The sequence below is a fragment of the Salvelinus sp. IW2-2015 genome, linkage group LG18 (assembly GCF_002910315.2).
Source record: "Salvelinus sp. IW2-2015 linkage group LG18, ASM291031v2, whole genome shotgun sequence".
Classification (NCBI taxonomy): Eukaryota; Metazoa; Chordata; class Actinopteri; order Salmoniformes; family Salmonidae; genus Salvelinus; species Salvelinus sp. IW2-2015.
This window is the reverse complement of record NC_036858.1, coordinates 24,372,389-24,388,936: the sequence shown is the minus strand read 5'-3', so window position 1 is coordinate 24,388,936 and position 16,548 is coordinate 24,372,389. Positions and strand designations below refer to the sequence as shown.

The window sequence follows — 16,548 nt, the reverse complement described above, 5'->3', positions numbered from 1 at the left end:
ATATACCCTTTGTTAGGCAATGACAGAGGTCAAATGTTTTCTGTAAGTCTTCACAAGGTTTTCACACCACTGTTGCTGGTATTTTGGCCCATTCCTCCATGTAGATCTCCTCTAGAGCAGTGATGTTTTGGGCTGTTGCTGGGCAACACGGACTTTCAACTCCCTCAAAGATTTTCTATGGGGTTGAGATCTGGAGACTGGCTAGGCCACTCCAGGACCTTGAAATGCTTCTTACGAAGCCACTCCTTCGTTGCCCGGGCGGTGTGTTTGGGATCATTGTCATGCTGAAAGACCCAGCCACGTTTCATCTTCAATGCCCTTGCTGATGGAAGGAGGTTTTCACTTAAAATCTCACGATACATGGCCCCATTCATTCTTTCCTTTACACGGATCAGTCGTCCTGGTCCCTTTGCAGAAAAACAGCCCCAAAGCATGATGTGTCCACCCCCATGCTTCACAGTAGGTATGGTGTTCTTTGGATGCCAACTCAGCATTCTTTGTCCTCCAAACACAACGAGTTGAGTTTTTACCAAAAAGTTATATTTTGGTTTCATCTGACCATATGACATTCTCCCAATCTTATTCTGGATCATCCAAATGCTCTCTAGCAAACTTCAGACGGGCCTGGACATGTACTGGCTTAAGCAGGGGGACACGTCTGGCAACGCAGGATTTGAGTCCCTGGCGGCGTAGTGTGTTACTGATGGTAGGCTTTGTTACTTTGTTCCCAGCTCTCTGCAGGTCATTCACTAGGTCCCCCGTGTGGTTCTGGGATTTTTGCTCACCGTTCTTGTGATCATTTTGACCCCACGGGGTGAGATCTTGCGTGGAGCCCCAGATCGAGGGAGATTATCAGTGGTCTTGTATGTCTTCCATTTCCTAATAATTGCTCCCACAGTTGATTTCTTCAAACCAAGCTGCTTACCTATTGCAGATTCAGTCTTCCCAGCCTGGTGCAGGTCTACAATTGTGTTTCTGGTGTCCTTTGACAGCTCTTTGGTCTTGGCCATAGTAGAGTTTGGAGTGTGACTGTTTGAGGTTGTGGACAGGTGTCTTTTATACTGATAACAAGTTCGAACAGGTGCCATTAATACAGGTAACGAGTGGAGGACAGAGGAGCCTCTTAAAGAAGAAGTTACAGGTCTGTGAGATCCAGAAATCTTGCTTGTTTGTAGGTGACCAAATACTTATTTTCCACCATAATTTGCAAATAAATTCATAAAAAATCCTACAATGTGATTTTCTGGATTTTCTTTTCTAATTTTGTCTGTCATAGTTGAAGTGTACCTATGATGAAAATTACAGGCCTCTCTCATCTTTTTAAGTGGGAGAACTTGCACAATTGGTGGCTGACTAAATACTTTTTTGCCCCACTGTATACAGGGTTAGCCTTAAATAAGGGATGCTGATTCTCCTCATGTCATCATTTKAAGCTCTTTATACTCGGTGTGTCATCACACATGTCATGGGATGACACTGGGATCCTATGACATGACTGGGAGCTTAGGAAGAGGTGATTTATTTATTTGTAGATCGCCTGGATAAGCTTTTGGTAATTAAGTGATAATCCCCGATAATGCCCAAGAAGCCGGTGTTTGTTGGATATATTGGCACGGGTGTTAGGCCCGAGACGAAGTCATTGTTATAATATTGTTTTCCAGTAGCCTAATTACGAGTGAACTTAGAAATAACCCAAACAGGCTATGAACAACATACCTTATACCGTTCTCGTCTGTTTTTACAAGGAATGAGATGGGCTTTGGTGCCAATATATCCAACAAACACAGGCTTCTCGGCATTATCACTTAAATATACCTTAACGGACGATTGAAGCACCCATTAATAAGCCATGGCTATTGAGCCTCTGCCACCATCTAGCGTATAGGTTTTGAATAGATGTAAACTATTGTTTGTGTGTGTGTGCGTGCGTGTGTTTTACAGGCTGTACGGGCTGTGGTAGAGACATTAAGAATGGTCAGGCTCTCTTAGCTCTGGAGAGACAGTGGCACCTGGGCTGCTTTAAGTGTAAGGCCTGTCAAAAAGTCCTCACTGGGGAGTACATCAGCAAGTAAGTCTAACAACTATTATACACATGAAATGCTTACACACATAATGAAATACACAGTGTACTTGCAGACAAAGTAAAATCCACTATTCTATTATTTTATACACACAACATACTTGCAGACACAGTGAAATCTACTATTCTATTTTATCCTATTCTAATGCAGTCTCTCTGTATTCTCCTATCTCTTTGCTCAGGGATGGCGCACCCTATTGTGAGAAGGACTACCAGATCTACTTTGGGGTCCAGTGCGAGGCATGCCAGCAGTTTATCACAGGCAAAGTGCTAGAGGTAAGCCAATCACCAATCACCTAACATTCATCATGAGAGAGGAGAGAGAGGAGGAGGCGGGACTGAGAAAGGTAATGGCGGACTGAACAAAGTTATGTGGAACACCTTCAATATAAAAACGTAATATTCAATATCGGCAAGTTAGACTAAATATTAGTACTACACAATCTGGTGAGTGATAACCTTCGATCTGGATAATAACACAAAACAAATCTTAAGACATTTATCGACAAATATTACAAAAACAAGTAACACCCAAACATGACGGAGAGTAAGACAGGGGAACCGATTTCTAAACGAAAACGTGACTCTTCTACAGACAGACGATTTAATATGTTCACCACCGGGAATGGTGAAGGTCGAAACCGATCTGTTAAAATCAATAAATGACAAACTGGGTATACTTGAATTAGTCAGTAAGGATATAAAAGAATTCAAGGCATGCCTCGAGATGAGTGATGAGAAAGCTGCGACATTGGAGAAGGAAACACACAACCTAAAAAGGGACAGTCAAGAACATTGAAACCGAAGTGAATTTACTTAAATAGGAGAACACCGTTCTGAGAGAAGCCTTACTTGACATACAGACTAGATCCATGAGATAATCTGGTACTTACAGGTATCCAAGAGAAAGAAGGAGAAGTTCCTGAATCTGTAGTTAGAGAGTTCCTCCTTACACCACTTCAGATTCCACGCGAAGCTATCGACAAATTCCAACTCGAACGTGTACACCGCTTTGGACAGAGAGGGCAAATATTTGAACGCCCAATCGTTGCCAAATTTGCTTCCTTTAAAGATAAAATAATGGTTAAAAGCCTGGGTAAAAGACTTGCTGGGACCAAAATTGTCATGAATGATCAGTTCCCGAAGGAAATTGCAGAACGGCGTAAAGTTCTGTATCCAATTTTCAAAGAAAATAGATTAAAAGGGAAACGAGTAGCTCTCGTCGTCGATAAACTATATATTGATAACCAGTTGTTCAGCGACAAAGACTACTCTATGGTTATTTAAAAAATTACAAAGTTCTCATAGATGAGGAAAATAATGAAACACAATTCTAGCCCGGTTATGGATTGTAACAATACAATAAAAAATATAGGTTTTCTATATATCTTCAAATATAACTAATTGGAACACACAAGCACTAATTCAACATAGTGAAGATAAAAACTAAGTAAACAGAAGGCACAGTATGTGTGGATGGTGTGGTGTGTGTTTATTTTTTATTTTATTTGTTATGTTTGGGAAAGTGTGGCGTTGAGTGAGAAATGAAATGGTTGCATATCCCGGAACCAATGTACTGCTGTAATGTTGTTCAGATGATGGATATACCTTTTATAATATATTATACGTCTTATTTATTTCTGGTCCTATCATGGTGGAACAGTTTTAAAATAAATTATACATTTATTTTATTTAATGTCCTATCATGGGGAACTGAATTTAAAAAAAATCATTATCTAATTGATTTATTTATGATCCTATATTGATGGAATGGTCCACAACCCTATACCCTAGACACCCACCTGAATGATACTAAGGAGAAGTCCCTAACTGCTTTATGGGCCTGCTGTAAGTGGCCTGTATGCAGCCAAAATGCGGTCAGAGACCTAGAGCAGCACTGCCCCCTCAAGATTCTGATTCTGCTTGGCAGGGTTGGTCCTGCAAAGCCAAACCCCCTAAAGGGAGAGTATACTATACAAGGACATTCTCAAAGCTGCTAATGAGAACCTTGACGACCTTGTACCTAGCCGGTGGGGATTCCGGTGGGGTGCCCCCACCCAGGCAGTGGCAGTGCTGGCAACACTAGCTGCAGTAACCCATGGGGAGGGGGTCACACTCTGACATTCAGAGAGGGGGTATATTATTGTGGCCTTGGTGGCACAAAATCAAAAGTCTGACTGCATGGAGATGCTTGGGAATATAGTCAATACGGGGGACCGTGTTGTGGGTGTTTCAGGGAAAGGTGTACATTTGACCTCCATCATCTAGGACGTGACAATGGTTAAAATCTCTCCATTTCTACCCATTTGTTTGCATGGTCTTGCAGGCCTTCTCATACAGCTGCAACTGTAAATGCATTTGTAAATCAAGACCTTTCTTGAGTTGGGCTCTGGGATGGTGCAACTGTTGAGAATGCGAATCAAAAGAGCTGCTGAGGCCCACCCCTTTTAGCCATGTCTGCTGCTTGTAAGTGTGGTCATGGCCCCTGTCCTTGCGCTGTCGGGGTGTAAAACGTTGGCTCCCATTTCCCTGCCCCTGCTGTTTCGGAAGAGGGGGATCAAGACGTTGCTGGAGAGCTTTCGAGACATGTCTTCCACTTCCTCTGAGGTGCGGCTTTAGGGCTCACAGTTTTGTAGTCTGCTGTATGATGTTGACAACCCCTGGCCCCAAAGGGTGAACCTGGCGTGAGGGGGAGCTCCAAGAATGTTTCCTGAACTGGCGGTGGCAGTTTAGACTGTGCCAGCCAGAGATGGCGGTGTGAGATCACCACTGAAGCCAAAAGTGGCCGAAGGGGTGCCACTGCGACGACGCACCACACCCAGAGGGGGGAATGCAATCATCAGAGGAGGAGGACTGTACTGTGGCCCTCATCCCCTTCAGGCGTGCTATGCGCATGCGTTCTCCAAAAGCGATGCAGGCCAGATAACTGTTGGGTGACAGTGCGGGGAGAGCACGAGAACTCACACATATTTATAGCTTAGTCCTAGCTTTACATGTGTGGGTCGGCTATAACTCACGCCACGTATAAGCTTATTCTTGCTTATTTGTTGGGGTTCAAGTTGGCAGGATGTAAGGGAAGTGTGTTTTGCAACTTAGTACTTAGTCCTGCAATGGTCAACTCTCATTAAGTTAGTTACTTTGCATAGCTTGTTCACCGTGGAGATAAACGTGGTGTGCCTTGCGTCACGTTGCTCACTCTCCAGGGAGAGCTGCAAGTCCACCAGATGGAAACATACAAAGGATCCCATGGAGCCCGAGGGCTAAACGAAAACTGGGAGAGTACCGGTGGACAAACCAATACGAGTATCACCCAGGTTGGTACACTGTCACAAGTAATTAAACGAAGGACAAACCCAAACAAGATGCCACGTGCCAAACCGAGTGGGGGGACAGCAGAGCACCCAGATAGAGAGGCTAGCTAGCAAGGATCTCTATGCTATTGATATCTGGGTATACATCTGCGCTTATACACTCTAACATAGAGCTCTTACCAAGAGAATCCTCTCAGGAATGCGCAGAGAAAAAGAAGAGGTGGCCCAAGCAAGTCTCTTCTTATTTGTGTKCTTTAGTAATGGTTTCTTTGCAGCAATTCGATCATGAAGGCCTGATTCACGCAGTTGAGATGTCTGTTACTTGAACTCTGTGAAGCATTTATTTGGGCAACAATCTGAGGTGCAGTTAACTCTAATGAACGTATCCTCTGCAGCAGAGGTAACTCTGGGTCTTCCTTTCCTGTGGCGGTCCTTACGAGAACCAGTTTCATTATAGCGCTTGGTGGTTTTTGCGACTACACTTGAAGAAACGTTCAAAGTTCTTGAAGTTTTCCGTATTGACTGAACTTCATGTCCTAACGTAATGATTGACTGTCGTTTCTCTTTGCTTATTTGAGCTGCTCTTGCCATAATATGGACTTGGTCTTTTACCAAATAGGGCAATCTTATGTATACCAACCCTACCTTGTCACAACACAACTGATTGGCTGAAACGCATTAAGAAGGAAAGAAATTCCACAAATTAACTTTTAACAAGGCACACCTGTTAATTGAAATGCATTCCAGGTGACTACCTCATGAAACTGGTTGAGAGAATGCCAAGTGTGCAAAGCTGTCATGAAGGCAAAGGGTGGCTACTTTGAAGAATCTCAAATATATAATATAATATATAATAACACTTTTTTGGTTACTACATGATTCCATATGTGTTATTTCATAGTTTTGATGTCTTCACTATTATTCTAAAATGTAAAAAATTGTAAAACATTTAGAAAAATCATGGAATGAGTAGGTGTGTCCAAACTTTTGACTGGTACTATAAGTACTAGAATTACATGTTTATACAGTTGAAGTCGGAAGTTTACATACACCTTAGCCAAGTACATTTAAACTCAGTTTTTCACAATTCCTGACATGTAATCCTAGTAAAAATTACCACAATAAGTTGGGTGAATTTTGGCCGATTCCTCCTGACAGAGCTGGTGTAACTGTGTCAGGTTTGTAGGCCCCCTTGCTCGCACACGCTTTTTCAGTTCTGCCCACACATTTTCTATAGGATTGAGGTCAGGGCTTTGTGATGGACACTCCAATACCTTGACTTTGTTGTCCTTCATTTGCCACAACTTTGGAAGTATGCTTAAGGTCATTGTCCATTTGGAAGACCCATTTGCGACCAAGCTTTAACTTCCTGACTGATGTCTTGAGATGTTGCTTCAATATATCCACATAATTTTCCCCCCTCATGATGCCATCTATTTTGTGACGTGCACCATTTCCTCCTGCAGCAAAGCACCCACACAACATGATGCTGCCACCCCCGTGCTTCACGGTTGGGATGATGTTCTTCGGCTTGCAAACTTCCCCCTTTTTCCACCAAACATAACGATGGTCATTATGGCCAAACAGTTCTATTCTTGTTTCATCAGACCAGAGGACATTTCTCCAAAAAGTACGATCTTTGTCCCCATGTGCAGTAGTCTGGCTTTTTTATGGCGGTTTTGGAGCAGTGGCTTCTTCCTTGTTGAGCGGCCTTTCAGGTTATGCCAATATTGGACTCATTTTACTGTGGATATAGATAKTTTTGTACCTCCCAAGGATGAGCCAGACTTGTGGAGGTCTACWKATTTTTATCTGAGGTCTTGGCTGATTTCACCTCCAACACCTCCAATTGACTCAAATGATGTCAATTAGCCTATCGGAAGCTTCTAAAACCATTACATAATTTTCTGGAATTTTCCAAGCTGTTTAAAGGCACAGTCAACTTAGAGTGTGTGAACTTCTGACCCATGTGAATTGTGATACAGTGAATTATAAGTGAAATAATCTGTCTGGAAACAATTGTTGGAAAAATGACTTGTGTCATGCACAAAGTAGATGTCCTAACCGACTTGCCAAAACTATAGTTTGTTAACAAGAAATTTGTGGAGTGGTTGAAAAACYAGTTTTAATGACTCCAACCTAAGTGTATGTAAACTTCCGACTTCAACTGTATATGATTTTGTGTTCAGTAACTTATTTCCAGATTTTATTGTATTTCATTATTTATATGGTGAGTGAACTATGTAGTTTGTGATTCTCTGGGCATAGATATTTTTAAGTAAATTGCAATCTGAATATTGTTTTCTTTATTTTTTAATTATTATTTTGTGCATTAGTCTGGTCTTATTGTTTGATATACATTTCAGTATGTTCTGTTCTCTCTGTGTATCCTTTACTATTTTTCCAATACCTACTTTTACCTGAAGGGAAGTGACCCTGAAAATCAGAGTTGTTTTGACAAGACAGTAAATGAGAGAGTATTCATGGGGTATATTAGGCTCTGCATTTGCAGCCAGTGGTTTTCTAAGTTTTCAGATCCTCTGCAGCAACAGGTGACATGTCATTTTTAAGGAGTCATTTTATTATCACGATTACATTGTGCTCTGAGAATGGCCTTAGCTGCTGCAGACAATATGCAAATCAGGCCAATGAGTGTTACTGGGTATGGGACCTCACTAATGGGTCATGAGTGCTTTAGCCTTGTTTATCCACTGGCTACACAGAGGGATGAGACATTTTCCTATTATCTATCACCAAGAGCAGCCTTATAACACGATTACTGTAAGCCTGGAAGGCAGTGACATTATCCAAATATTTGATTTCCCAGAACTCATACTTGGTTTGCATCTCTGTCTGCAGACACACTGACACCTACTATGGCAGGAAGGAGAGAGAGACAGAGAGGAATAACAGCAGCAAAGGAGAGAGTGGGCAAGCAGAATGATTTGTGTCACTTACATTGAGGCGGACAGATCTGTTGTTTTGTTCAATTCTGGATACACTGATGAAATGGATCCATTGCTACTCTTTCATTCCCAAGGGATTTGGCCATGACAGAGTGTGTGTGCAGAAGATTAATCAGGAGATTACATTAGAGCATTTCACAATTCCGCTAAAGATTAATTGTTTTTGTGTAAACACACCGATACTAGAGTGTTGATTAGTGCGGTTTGTGTGTGTGTGTGTATGTGGAAGGTAGTCCTGGTCCAACAGGGATGGTTAAAGACACATTTCCCAGGCCATAGCCGCATATCCGTGGCACTTGTCTGTTGGAGTGCTGTTGAGTGGGGAGGCTGTTTGCTGCTCCATTTGGGTATTTATCTCTTCTGGTCAGTGTCCCGTTCCTAAATGCATTAGTGAAATGTCGCTGTGTATGCAAAGCACCTCATTATGCAGTATCAGGGGAGGATACTTTTGACTTAAGTACTGCACAAAGGGAAGATCGCTCCTATATTTCAAGGCAGGTTGAATGATCATGCTAGACAGTGAACCCTTTGTAGTGTGCCTGGATTAATGGGTGAATGGAAGGTTGATTTAATCAGTTAACTGTATACAGTTTGTGTACTACATTGATGTAATGTAAACTGCTCTTGCGAATGTAAACTGCTCTTGACTGCTCTTGTGAAGAAATGTACATACACTGGACATTACACTAAACCATGCCCTGGATGGAATAGTGAGTCTGCATGGCCACAGGTGGATCATATATTCCAGTCCTTAATGATATCTGTGCGTGTGTGTGTTGTTTCCAGGCAGGGGACAAACACTACCATCCCAGCTGTGCACGATGCAGCAGGTGTAACCAGATGTTCACAGAAGGAGAAGAGATGTACCTGCAAGGTAAGCAGCTAGATGAGCTGACATTATGATTGAAGCATTTTAAGGGTTATTACAGTATAGCTGGGTTGGTTTAGGCTGGTCCCAGATCTGCTGTATAGCCAACTCTTAGGTTTGAACATACATGTTGGCAAGATAGCACAAACATATCTGGGACCAGGTTAGGTTTGGATGTCTTTGTTCTCTAAGACCATCTGTCTCTGTTCTGTTCCACAGGATCAACCGTGTGGCACCCTGGGTGTAAGAACACAAACAGAACAGAGGAGCAACAGAGGGAACAGGTAGGAATCTATCTGGACATGAATGACCTCTTGTACCATGACCTTGTTTGCATTGTGCAAGTGTTTCTTCTGTGTCAGCCAGTCCCAATTTGCTCCCCATACCCCTTCCCATTGGACCTAAACCTTCGATGTGTGCAGATGTGTAAGTAATAAATCAAAACAAAGTTGATTGGTCGCTTACACAGATCTGTAGGTCTTATAGCAGGTGCAGCGAAATGCTTATGTTACTAGCTCCAATAGTACAGTAGAATGTCTCGCAAATACACAAATAATTTTAAAAATCCAAACAAAAAAATATAGAAATAACCATCCAAAGTAAATATATTAGAGTGAGCATGTTATAGAATATAAATACGTGGTGACTAGACAGTATATAATTTTGAAAATAAAATGGTATGTACAGTAGTAGGTACAGTATATTAGGATGAGCTATGTCGAGAATACAGTATATACAGACACAGTAAACAACAGTGTATAAAAAAGAATGAGGTGACCAGCATTCAATGACTTTATACATGGGGCATTAGTCTCAATGTGCAGGACTGAGTACCAGACAGGTAGCCGGCTAGTGATGGTTGTTCAATAGTCTGATGGCCTGGTCAMAAAAGCTGTTTCTCAGTCTCTGTCCCGGCTGACGCGCCCGTACCGTCTCTGTCTGCTAGATGGTAGCAGGGTGAACAGACCGTGGCTTGGGTGCCTGAGGTCTATATAAAGATCTTCTTGGCCTTCCTTCAACACTGAGTGCTGTAAATGTCCTGGAGGGCAGGCAGCGTGCCCCCGGTGATGCACCACCCTCTGGAGAGCCATGTGGCTGATGGTGGTGCAGTTTCCGTAACAGGTGGTGATGCAGCCCTACAGAAGAGTATGGTGGAAGCTCCACCACTACACGGCCTAGCCTATACCTACCCAGACCTCTCAGATCTGCAAACATCAAAGAGTTGGGGCTAAAAGGAAGGGTTAGGGAGCAAACTGAGACTGGCTGTGTCTGTGTTACTGGTTTTTAGGCGGGCTAAAATGTATTTCTAGGCTGCACAGACACCTCCCCTTTAACCTTTGTCCGTCTTATGTCTACCTCTGTATGTAGTGTGTGTCCCTCACTCTGTGGTGGTCGTGTGTGTGTGAGCTGCAGGTTTGGGGTCAATTACATTTAATTTCAGTCAATTCACGAGGTATTGAATTAACTGGAATTCCAATTGAAAAGCATTGAGAATTTTTTTTACAAATTGGAATTAAAATGTCAGTTTACTTCCGTAATTGATTGAATTGGAATGGAATTGACCCCATCCCTGGTGAGCTGTGACTTGGACCGCTGAATGGGCTTCATCTAAGTCAGGTTGGAGAGGAGGCACAGCACAGCCCCCTCTCAGACACACTCATGTGGAAGGAGTAAGGGCTAAAGACAAGGACATATTTGAGTGGTAGACATAAAATGGTTCAAATTATACATGAACTTTTGGGGATGCCCAATGTCTCTTGAGGACACCCGATTTGTTATGGGGGCACCCAGCCACCCCTGTAATTTGAGCCACGAAGATAAGTATCAAACAATATATAGTGATGGTTGTTTTCACCCTAAAACTCTTTATAAAGCCCCCGTTTATAGTAACCATGTGGTTGTGAAAACATGATTCGTGTCAATCAATACATGAATTCAGGACTGTTGTTTCCATCTGAAGTTCATTGCCCGTGGTAATGCATGTGGTATTTACAGTGTTAAGGACATTACTAAGTCACAATGCAAATGCCCTCATTCACTGTGCAAGAGGCAAATGAATGACGTCATTGCAAGATAATGTGTTTGTTTTTTTATTTAAAGATTGAATCTACTTGTCATGTTACAATGTGGTGGAATTTCAAAAACAAAGTTAGGTGTTAAACTGTCTTTTCTTTATTGAACCTTTATTCATCCAGGCGAGTCAATTAAGAACAAATTCTTCTTTAAAACGACGGCCTGATGAATTCTTATTTTCCCCTCCTTTTGATGAAGCAGTGATTGAGTGGACAAATGTCATTCCTCATTTGCAAACTGAGGCGAACACAATACTGTAGCAACTTTGATCCAACACCTCTAAAACTCATCGAGAAGTTGTTGGGATGTTGTCTTGACTTCCTTTTCTGTTCTCCTCTTGCAGCCTTCAAGGTCGTCATCCGAGAGTATCTGTTCCAGACCTGGTTCAAGCATACATGGCTCACCAGGTCATACCATATATGTGAGTTCTGTCTACCATACAACTACCCTCACACACATACTGGGCTGGATGTACTGCTTATATTTTTTTATAGGCCACATCTTCCCTAGGGAAGCTTAAGTTAAATTGTCATTCCATGTGTAAACTTTGTCTAACATGCTGACCAGATCGCGTGTGGCATTGCGCGCATGTTGATTTTGTCCCCCCACACCAGACGCCATCAGGACACGCAGGTTGAATTGTTAAAACAAACTCTGAACCAATTGTATTAATTTGGGGACAGGTTGAAAAGCATTAAACATTTATGGCAAATTAGTTAGCTAGCTTGTTGTTGCTAGCTAATTTGTCCTGGGATATAAACATTGGGTTGTTATTTTACCAGAAAAGCACAGACTAATACACAGAATAAAGGGTAAAGGTTTGTTTTCTAGTAATTGCTCCTCCTTCAGGCTTCTTCTTCTTCTTTGGACTTTAAAAGGTGCATTACCACAACCGACTGGAGTGTGGACCTCAGTTCCTCTTGCAAACACCCACGTGGGTATATGCTCCTAAAAACCAACGAGAAGATGGCACGTGGGTATATGTTCCTAAAAACCAATGAGGATATGGGAGAGGCAGGTCTTGCGGCGCGTCGAGTGTCACAAATAGAACCAAGTTATATTTTAGCGCCTGGCCACGCAGACGCTCGCGAGCAGTGTGAGTGCAATGATTGAATAACATGTACATTTATTTTGCAACGCTCGCGCACGCGACACGTCCGGTCTGCTCAGCATCTTAGTCGTAGACCTTATTCTTACCGATACATACATTTTCTGTTCAGCCTTACATCTAAAGTGGAAGGAGCCCTCTTTCTCTTATAGTTCCTTTATAGACACTGACCACTGGGGTTGTTTTTTTTTTGCAACCCCAGTGGTCAGGGTCTATAGAGGAACTTTTTAGCTGCCCTAATACTGGCTAGTAGATGTGTGCTTTTAGTTGTGTATAACCTCTCGCGCTCTGTCTCTATGTATGTGTCGATCTGTCTATCTGTCTGTCTGTGTCCCTAGGCAAAAGTAGACAATGAGATCCTTGAATACAGGGACCTAGCCGCCATTCCCAAAGTCAAAGCCATTTATGATATAGACCGCCCTGATCTGATTACCTATGAGCCTTTGTACACCTTGTCCCTTGATGAGAGGGAGGAGAGGAGGGAGAGTGTGGGAGAGGTAATTAGCATGCATGAACGTGTATGTGCTTGTGCGTGTGTGACGCATCATGTTGAAATGAACAAGCCCTCATTCTGAAGTTGCAAGCTGTGCCGGGTAAGTATTGGTTTGAGAGAAAACAGCTGTGATGCATACATTATATTATCCTAAATCATATCCATTTTCTCCATCTCTCCCCCCCAGAGAGTCATGTGTCAGGCAATAAATATGTCTGTTGTTGCAGGGTGGAAYGCTAACACGTTGTGTACATTTCGTATTTAATACATTATAATTATACAGCGCTTTTTCAAGGATCCAAAGTCTAGTGTTAATGTCACACTCAGGTTCATGGCAAACTCACCCTTATAAAGGAAACCTATTATTGACACGAGAGTGCTCAGTCATTTTTCTGTGTCTACAGCTCCATACTGCGAGAAGGGAGCGTTCCCCCATGCCAGATGACAAGGTAAGACAGCCACCAACTATTCTCATTGATGATAACATGGTGTTGGTGTGTGCTTAAAGTATGTTGTATGGTGTTTCTTTGCTTACAGTATGGTCAGGATTGTTAGCTAAGTTAGCTTGAAAAAAAGACAAAAAAAAGTTATCTTTCAGTCCTCAAGAAACATGTCACCTACACCATCCGCTGTAGGTGGTACTGCATTACACAGTAATACACTGTACATGTTTAGCTGCAAACGTTCAGATCGAATTACAATGAAAGGAAGCTCTTGACTTTGGGTTGATAGTGATTGACAGGTGATGTAACTGTGTTGTCCCTGTAGAGCTGCTATGACATAAGGGAACGCATCCTTCAGAGGTCTACCAGTCAGGGCTCCATCGGCTCACCTATCTACAATCGTCATAGTTACACCCCGTTGTCACGCTCACCACAGCATTTTCACAGACCAGGTGAGAGGTGTGTGTGCGAACGCATCTTTGTGTGCGTGCGCGCATGCATGGTTTGTATTGTTAGTCTTTACAGGTTACACAGGTGAAATAATTTAAAATAGTCTGAGATATACAGTAGGCACTGCCTCAACACTCTTCCTTGACTATTTTAACAAGAACATAATACCACTTGTTCACATCTCACAGGAGTATCATTCATGCCTGTCACTCTTTCTTAACCCCACCTTAATCTTAACTCCCCACTGCAGCTCCTCTGTTGCTGTCCTCCTATATCTTTACTCTTCACTGAGCACTCTGAAAACACTTTATATAATAACTGTCATGAATAAGCCATTATATTTATTTTATTTAACCTTTATTTAACTAGGCAAGTCATTTAAGAACAAATTCTTATTTACAATGTCAGCCTACCATTATGAATGCTATAACATGGTTAATAATCTAATAATTAAATATTTATTATTGAAGTGGAACTGAGTGTTTTAACTTCTTTGCAGATTTGAAACAAACAGACAATGATAATATCAGTCAAAAATATAAAATCCCCAGTTTATGTTAAAAAAACTACTTTATAAGAAGTTTTAAAAATAGATTATATTTGACCAAAAAAATCCATGATGTAGTGTAAGGCATTGTTGGCAGAATAGATGGATGCAGTTCAATGCATGATTCATATTATTCACCAATACTTTTCTTGGTAGTCCAACAAATATTGCTATCAGGTTATAAATCACAGCTGTCCTGGTACATTGTTTGCTGCTTCTAGCCATTCGGGATACACTGTTTCAGTTTCAATGACTCAATATTTTGGACAAAATCTGACAAATGTAAAGAAGACTGGGAATGTCAATACAATTTTTCACCTTTATTTAACCAGGCAAGCTAGTTGAGAACAAGTTCTCATTTACAACTGCGACCTGGCCAAGATCAAGCAAAGCAGTGCGACACAAACAACAACAACAGAGTTACACATGAAATAAACAAGCGTACAGTCAATAACACAATAGAAAAAAAGAAAGTCAATATACAGCGTGTGCAAATGGCGTGAGGAGGTAGGCAATAAATAGGCCATAGTAGCGGAATAATTACAATTGAGCAGATTAACACTGGAGTGATAAATGAGCAGATGATGATGTGCAAGTAGAGATACTGGTGTGCAAAAGAGAAGAAAAGTACATAAAAACAATATGGGGATGAGGTAGGTAGATTGGGTGGGCTATTTACAGATGGACTATGTACAGCTGGAGCGATCGGCTAGCTGCTCAGATAGCTGATGTTTAAAGTTAGTGAGGGAAATATAAGTCTCCAGCTTCAGCGATTTTTGCAATTCYTTCCAGTCAATGGCAGCAGAGAACTGGAAGGAAAGGCGGCCAAAGGAGGTGTTGGCTTTGGGGATGACCAGTGAGATATACCTGCTGGAGCGCGTGCTACGGGTGGGTGTTGTTATCGTGACCAGTGAGCTGAGATAAGGCGGAGCTTTACCTAGCATAGATTTATAGATGACCTGGAGCCAGTGGGTATGGCAACGAATATGTAGCGAGGGAAGGAGGCTTTGTTGCAATGATCACAAGCCAGTCATAACCTGGCTAATAGGCTAGCTTTTATTTAGCAAGCTGAAAACACGGAGCCTAATGTTAGCTAGCTAGCTGCTGGGCGGATGTCATGTCATTGGACGAGTGGGTGAGTGCCCACCCCATATAGTTTTTCATTCCCAAACATAGTCATTCCCAAACATTCTATGAAAGTATGAAAATGTGAAAATGACCATGTAAGTGTTCGCTTGTAAAAATAAATAAAAAATAAGAAAAATGTGTAATTCTTCCTGGACAGATTTTTAATAAGATTTCATGTTGCTAAAATGCTGTCAGTTCCACTTTAATGTAGAGATAATACAAATGTTTCCCTTATTCCTTATCCCCATCTCACTCAAATAGTCCTTCCTCCTCGTTTCAAGTTTCTTAATTTCTAGTTTTGACATGATTCCGATTTTCTCCCTTTTCCCCTTCTTTTCTTCACCCTCTTTCACCTCACCTCCTCTCCTGCCCTAACTGTGGTGGTGTGTATCCACTGGCTCTGTCTCCTCTCTTACCTATCCTCTAACTCTTCCCCCCGTTCCTCCCTCCCGGCCTCCTTGTGTCTATCTGTGATGGTGTGTCTACCGACTGTCTCACTCCCTTTTCGCATCCACACCTCGGTCTTCCTCCTCCTCCAACTCCCCTCCACATCATCTGTAATGATGTCTTCCCAACGGCTCTGTCCCACCTGCCCTCCCTCTCCCCTGCAGAAGCTTTGACAGGCATGCAGAAGCTCTGCTCCGCCCTGTGCAGTAACAGTGTGGGCTCCTCCAGCCATAGTGACTCCCGTCCCACCTCACCTTTCAGACACCACTTCTTTCCCCATAGCCAAGGTAAGACAGGGCCTTAGACCCCATCGTCCCTCCACTGTCCCCACTCCCCAGGCAAGCTATGTCACCTCATTCAAGTCTTACTGCCTCAGACTCTATGGCTTAACTCATGTCCCTACCCTCATCTCCAGCCCCTATATACTGTAGCCATGCACATTTGATGTAAAACGGCTGTCAGAAGCTGAGTACCCTGGTCCAAAATCTGTTTGTGCTTTTCTTGCCAACTGACCATAGGCTGGCAAAGAGATCTAGCTAGAGACGTCTCATCTGCTGTCAAAGTTATAAGATGACATAGACATGCAGCCCAGCTCACTTACACCAACCAAATGTCCAGAGACCTTTACTGGACC

General features: G+C 42.3%; 1 protein-coding gene across 2 annotated transcripts in view; it reads left to right on the top strand.

The window, feature by feature from the left end:
* Positions 1–1,913: 1,913 nt before the first annotated feature.
* LOC111978659 (actin-binding LIM protein 1-like) overlaps positions 1,914–16,548 on the top strand; it is a 41,096-nt gene continuing 26,461 nt past the window's right edge. The window contains exons 1-9 of one of the 2 annotated variants that reach the window (XM_024008855.2): positions 1,914–2,068; positions 2,263–2,356; positions 9,144–9,231; positions 9,445–9,509; positions 11,642–11,719; positions 12,745–12,903; positions 13,304–13,348; positions 13,668–13,794; positions 16,079–16,201. In XM_024008855.2, coding sequence (XP_023864623.1) covers positions 9,198–9,231; positions 9,445–9,509; positions 11,642–11,719; positions 12,745–12,903; positions 13,304–13,348; positions 13,668–13,794; positions 16,079–16,201 — 631 coding nt within the window. In that variant the 5' untranslated portion in view covers positions 1,914–2,068; positions 2,263–2,356; positions 9,144–9,197. Of the gene's footprint in view, positions 2,069–2,262; positions 2,357–9,143; positions 9,232–9,444; positions 9,510–11,641; positions 11,720–12,744; positions 12,904–13,303; positions 13,349–13,667; positions 13,795–16,078; positions 16,202–16,548 lie in introns of those variants that run through there. The other variant, XM_024008849.2, reaches the window with a different exon arrangement.